At 38.0% G+C, this 6,827-nt stretch overlaps 1 protein-coding gene across 2 annotated transcripts in view; it reads right to left on the bottom strand.

Annotated features, from left to right (window-relative positions):
• The window catches only part of LOC121325650 (cytoplasmic dynein 1 light intermediate chain 2-like), a 22,441-nt gene extending 17,335 nt beyond the window's left edge, over positions 1-5,106 (bottom strand). Inside the window, exons 1-4 of one of the 2 annotated variants that reach the window (XM_041268488.1) lie at positions 4,948-5,106; positions 4,164-4,237; positions 3,278-3,394; positions 1,609-1,839 (exon numbers count right to left, since the gene is read on the bottom strand). In XM_041268488.1, the coding sequence (XP_041124422.1) occupies positions 1,609-1,839; positions 3,278-3,394; positions 4,164-4,237; positions 4,948-5,042 (517 nt within the window). In that variant the 5' untranslated portion in view covers positions 5,043-5,106. The remainder of the gene's footprint in view (positions 1-1,608; positions 1,840-3,277; positions 3,395-4,163; positions 4,238-4,947) is intronic. The other variant, XM_041268487.1, reaches the window with a different exon arrangement.
• Positions 5,107-6,827: the final 1,721 nt, after the last annotated feature.

The raw sequence follows: 6,827 nt of genomic DNA, 5'->3' as shown, positions 1-6,827 counted from the left end.
ATGTCTACCCAGCTCTTCTGGAGCAATTCCCAGAGATGTAGGGCACTTGTTGGTAGCTTTGCTTTGACTTCTGTCCAGTTCATCCCATACAAGTTCTATGGGATTGAGGACTGCAGACTGGGCAGGCAAGTTGAGCAAAACGAAAAAAAAAAATTTTAAAAAACCCAGAGATGAGACTTGTGACGACTAGTTTGATAACTTAAGATTAGTTCAGAGCAGATTTAGGAGGAGTCCGATTTCCTGCACCTGATCAACATTGCAAGGAATAAAAAAAACACAACTGGCTGCTGGACAAGTGGATTTCCCCATCTCTGGAGTGTTATTTCCATAATTTAACACACTGTAGATAGTGTACTTCAACTTTCGGTTCCTCGTGTTTTATTAAGGATGTTTGCTTTGGCTCAACTGTCAAACAGCCAGAGTAATAGAATATGTGGTTCTTGCATTACCACACCCATTAGTTATGTCAGAAAACCTCAATGTCACCTTTGGCTTTCACGGAACTACATTAGAAACATTTCCTTTTCATTAGGCATTTACATTGGTTAATGCAATCCTCAGAAGTCCTAAATGCATTTTAGTAGATCTGAAAAGGCTACATCAAACTCCAAAAAAATTACTCGACTTTGAAAACGAATTCAATTTGCTGGTTATTCACACCAGTGGATGTAACTAATGTTTGCAAAAAAAAAAAAAAAAAAAAAAAAAACACACACACAATTGAAGCAGACACCCCCAAACAGCTTCAATATAAATAAACTAGGTTATATGGAGCTGACAGATCCTTCTTGACACTGAAAAAATACTTCGTCAAAACATTTCTCATTGAATTTACTTTTATAATATTTCTAAATCTGAGGCTTGTTTACTATACTATAATAATTCCGCAACCTTCCCAGAAGTGCATCCAAATAAAACACACTGTATAGATATTAAATAAAAAACCAAAAGCCTACTATTACCTTTATTTTGTAAAGCGCTTTGTGATGGTGGTCCACTATGAAAGGCGCTATATAAAATAGATTGATTGATTGATTATTTTAACGCATGAATGTTCATGATAAAATAAAGTAACTTACCTGAATAAAATACTTGGCCTTCCCAATAACTAATTTTAAGAGATTAATCCTTGAAAAAAAATGTAGCCTGCCCAGGCAGGTGCTTAAAAAAGGTATGTAAATGAGGATCATAAAAGCATGATTTAAACAGTACAATCATTCCTTGAAAACAGAACCTAGTTTTAGCAGAAGTTTTAATTCTTCAATGTAGCCACAGTGGTCACAGTTCTATGCATAAGCAGCACAACCATCAAATGAAGTCAATAGCAATTATCCAGTTGTCTACCCCAGCCCTTTAGCAATCCAAGTGATAAAACACAACATCTGATCAAGCGCCATTTCTTCAGGCATTAAAACTAAAGTTCAAACATGCGGTCATAAGCAGCTGTACAGAAGTTTTGTGACAAATAAACATTTGAATTCCTAGTCCCAAGAAGGTAATGTATTTCATAACAAAATCAAGTGGATATTTTAGGATGTAGACAAAGTTATTAATAGACCAATTACCTGGACATGATATACTATGACTCTAGCTGCAGTCTATACTCACATTCCTGCTCTAGCCGCCTCATCTCCTCTGGCTGGATCTTGAGTTTATCAATGTGTTCACGCAGGACACTGGCCCACTTCTGTAGAGACTCCATGATAGTCCACGGCCGCGACATGTCTGCCACAAAAACCACCAGGGTGTCCGTCAGTGACTCAGCAGAGGCGGCAAACTTTAGCAATCCTTTGTGATAGAGGTCACCGTCCAGGATCCACACATTACACCGGGTCTGATCTATGCAGAGTAGTCGAGAGGAGAGCAGTGATTAATGCCAGGGCAAAGAAATAAAACAGGTTTACAAATTTAATATCAAATACATTTCGAAGGACTTAAAGCAGTACTTCCCTAATGTATTTTATTCACCATTAAGCACCCTCTGTATGGGGAGAAGGGCATATTTCATGCAAGATTAGTAGTTTGTGCAGCATAACTTTCTCCTAAGAACTAACCTTGAGCCTATAAAACTTTGATGCTCTACTGTTTGTTAACCTTGCACATTAAAACCATAAACGCAAATGTGTAACTTCCTCAAAACAAAAATAGAAAACATATGGTTTACATTGCTCTTGGTCCAAATAAGCTAAAATACATTTGACTTAAAATCTGTTTCATTTGTTTTACATTACTCAAGAAGCCCTCAATGACATTATCTAATCTAGGAACAAATTATTGTATACAAGCCGATTCAAACTAAAGACAGATGAATTTATCAGCCTCATAATAAATGACACCCAAAATACAAAGCTTTGTGTGCCACAAAGGATAAAACTGTTCAAACAATCCAGGTCCATTAAAACGATATAACAATTAATATAGAACTAGTCATGTGTGGCTCTTGCTGCACCCATCCCTAGACAAACATTGCTTGTTGAGAATAACAGTACTAGGCCTGCAGGTCAAGTGTCCTGGGAAGATTTCAATGCACAACTTCCTGCCTGTGATGCACTTGGGCCTGGTTTAGCCATATTATTTGTTTATATATTAAACAGAAGAACAAAAAAATCAATTCAAGCCAAAACAGGCATTAATGGCTGTGTGTGATAACCTTTGATTACATCTGTGGCACTGCTTGTGTAACACAACTTCTACAAAACGTACTTTATTTTGCATTAAACACTCACATTTCAAACCATGTTAGACAAAACTTTAGCTTTCCTAAATCAATTTAATACAATACTCTTCACTAAAGGCTTCACAAAAGTGGAGGGGAAAAAAAGCAGCCTGAAGGTCTTTACTCTGCAGAATCATTAAGATTTCATGGGGTACAAGTCATAAGCGAACATCTTTGTCTGAACACAATGACAACCCATACTGTTTGATGCTTCCCACACGCTAACTGCTTTTAGAAATGTTGACTTAGTTGAATAAATTATACTCTTTCATTGATTAACATTTAATGTAATGGAATTTAATTTTATTAATTGACTAAAAAGAAAGTTGTATTACAGCAAACCCTGGCTGGTGTGGTAGTTAGAGCCAGAGTCCTGGCACTTGGTTTATATAGCTTTAATATGGTTAATTGTTTTCTGTTACCAGGTCTACCATTCATCAGACTGCAGCCCATGATTTAGATAAGTTATATAATGTAGGCACCCTGCTTACTAACTACTGTACACAGCAGTTAATTTGCCAAGTAACTACAAATAAAAGTATTAGAACTCCTGTTACGTACCATCTCTGTCTTCGTCATGGACACTCAAGTACAAAAACTCAAGTCCCCTCCCATTTTTGTTGTGTTCAGCTCCTTGGAGTTTTGCCATAATTGTTGTTTTTCCTGAGCCATCTTCTCCTGCAAAATGCATTCCATAAACTCAAAAATCAGGCAAAAGACAGACAGATTGGTGGAGGGCAGGGACTGAGGTACATAAATGGAGCTTAAGGGGTTTGCATACCTGACTGATCAAAGCAAGTCAGTCACATAATATAATTAAACAATCACTAAACAACAAAACAAAACAAAGTCTGATAAATCGGTATGACCAGAAAGCTTTTTAAATATCTTACAACTCCTCCTGTTCATAACACCAAGTGGCCAATATGGAGCAAACTGCCTGCATTGGATTAAACAGGACATCCAGTCAGGATCCCTAGAGCACCTTCTGTAGAAATACCAGTCTACTAAAGAAATCTCAGTATCTGTAACATTTCTCTATATTGAACAGCACATCCTTTGACAACACACACTCCTTTTGGAGCTTACCAAGTGCAGTTGTCTCAATCTGTAGCTTAAACGCTAGCCTTCACATTTCAGTGATCTTTTATTGAGTCGTGATTTGTAGCTGAATTTGTCGCACAGAATGAGTTCCATTGCTCCACAAGTTAACGGTTGTTTTCATTGCGACAACAAAACAATGGGTGTCTTGGGTCAGCACATACCGTTACTGAATTAGAAAAATACATTTCAAATCAACTGTGTTTATTAAATCTCAACTCAAGACACAAAATGTCGTTTTCAGCGAGTAACTGGGGCAAGTGAAAGCACACTTTACATAAAGTACTGTAACTATTCGTCTCATACTGATTTAACACACCCTTGCAAAACTAAACATGTCACTTACCAAAAACCAAGATGTTTTTTCCTGACGGTAACTTGGACAAGGAGCGGGTGGATACTTCGCTCAGAATGGAAGACCTATAAAAATACCACCAACACATTAATTATGTATCAATATTGATTCTCGTTTCACGCAACCCCACACGTCTTATAAGAATGGAGCTATTTTCCTCTCATTGCTGCAAGATCATCGACTCTAACGAAATAAAGTTTGTATGTCATAATAAACCCCGTTTCAAGTTATATTCAAATGCCACTATCCCTGGCAAGCAAGTCCAGCAATTATGAACATGCTCAAATGCCAGAGGGCTTGTCAAAACAAGAACAAAAAAAATAATAATCAGAAATCCAAAGGGCATCGTTACAGACAGTTTTTTGAGACAGTAAACCCAATGCGTCCGTGTTTACTTTAAAAATAATAATAACATTTTTGTTTTGTTTTAACGTTTGTTCTTTAAAACGCCCCTGCTTCGTTGGCAGGAACCTACGCCGAACGTAGCCTCATAAACAAAACCCAAGCAATTTACATCGCAAAAACTAAATCGTGAATGATTTGCATTGCTATTATTTAAAGAGGAAAACGAGTAAATAGGTTGTGATAAAATATTCTGGGTATATAAATAACAAAGAATACACCAAATAACTGTCTTACTGCTTTGAACATCAGCGGCCGGTGTTTTGAACAGACTGCACCAGGGCATGACAAAGCACATAGACATCAACAGCTTTGAAAATTTACGTTTCAGAATATATTTTTTGAAAAACTTGGAAAGGCTATTCGGACTTGCCATAGGTTCTGTCCCTCTTCATCCTCAATTGTGTTTTCAATGGTGTCGGGCGCCCCGGCAGCGCCCAAGATCTTCTTCTCCTGCACGGGAGCCATCTTGTTATTCAGCCACAAAGAGAGGCATCACCTGGGCGCCTCAGGACCCCGGAACAGTGTAGCTCAACGCTTCAAGTTGAACCCTCCCTGCATTCAAATGACGTGTTTTGTGGTAAATAGAAAGGGGTTGCTGAATTAAAGTCATCCAATTGTTAAAATGAACAGTTTGACGTGGTGCTATTCTAATCAGGCAGTGTGGTAGCCAGCTCCAGTGTTAACGGACACCCTCCTTCTCTGTGCATGATGTCATCTTCCTGATGAGACACCCTGGGTTAAGCCACATGGAGCAACTCTTAACTGGCAGAAGCGCTGGGGACATCTAGTGGAAATACATACTGTGCTAACAGTATTGCAGCTGCACATGTAATTGGATTCATAATGCAGGGATCAAATTTCATCCCATGGTGGTGTTATTTTTTTAAACCGTATATGAACGTTGGGCATTTTACTGGGCATTCCTATTCAATACTATTTTTTTGGTCAGATGTAATGACAAAAGGTTTGCCTTCTGGGTGGACATCAAATTAAAACAAACGTGCGTTAGAATGTTTGCAGGGCAGTGTTCAGATTTCTTTTAATAAACGCGGTGAATCAACTTAATTACATTATGGTTTTGTATTAGATTGGGATGAAACGAAATTACATCTTTAGTAGTTTTGGACAGCAACATTGATTAACATCAAAACCAAAATCAAATGATTACATTGTTAGAAACGGGAAGATACGTGTATTGGACGGGTGACCGTGTCTCAGATCTTACTGTCCTTGGGCAAAAGAGACTGTAAACTGCATTTTAATACGGGATTGTTGCCAAAATGAAAACTGCTCATCATGACTAATCATTACCCGTTTTTCTTTTTGAATGCTGCATTTGTCTGACGGGCTAATGGCCGCAATATGTACAGCAGCCACACCCTATCCATCAGACAGAGGACTCGAAAAAGGAAGTTCAACACAATTGCTGCCTTCTGTAGAAAAGCGTTTACTGAGCGTTTTGTGTGCAATGTCGACATCTACCGATGATATTCATTACTCATTTAAAGGCATGCCTTTGAATTCGTCTGCTTTTGGCACGTGGGACGGTTCATTGTTTAATTTTTGCTCCATTGTGAAGTTGCACCCCCCAGTTAACAGGACAGCAGTATAGTTTTTTATTTCATAGTAACTATCCTTCAGCACACTAAAGAACTCAGGACATTAAATTGAATTGTTCACTTATTTTACTCCAGTGTGCACTGGTGTGATCAGCGTGGTCTGTGGAATACTGCATCAATTACATCAGGTGAAGGTCATATATTTGGGTGAGGAGAGAATGTGATTACCCTTCGAGACCTTGATACTCAGTGGACTGTCCATGCCACAAATACAGGCTTCAACATGAGAAAGGGCCACCATAGCTAACCCACCTTTCATCAAATTTGATTGTAATTTTTGTTTTTATTGGCTTACTAAACTTACTTACAGTAATTTCCAAGACCCAGGCTTCAGTTTTACCTTTAAAAACTGGTTCAGATTAAAAATGCACTATCTGGAACACCTAATTCAATATTGATAGCAAGTATAAAGAACAACCTTTCTTTAGTCTCTGTGTAACATTAGGGGCAAATCATTTAACCTCAATCCCAAACCTTCTGCATAATAACTGTACGTTTGACCCCTGAACTGAAAAGCAAGGACTAGTCTTGCACACCTTTTCCTACATATTCACGACTGGGACAAGTGATAAAGCATATTATATCCATGGGTCTGCAAAGCAGTTTTTAAATACTACTCAGAAGAAAGAAA

This window comes from Polyodon spathula, chromosome 13, assembly GCF_017654505.1.
Source record: "Polyodon spathula isolate WHYD16114869_AA chromosome 13, ASM1765450v1, whole genome shotgun sequence".
Taxonomy (NCBI): Eukaryota; Metazoa; Chordata; class Actinopteri; order Acipenseriformes; family Polyodontidae; genus Polyodon; species Polyodon spathula.
This window is presented reverse-complemented; position numbering and strand designations above follow the sequence as displayed.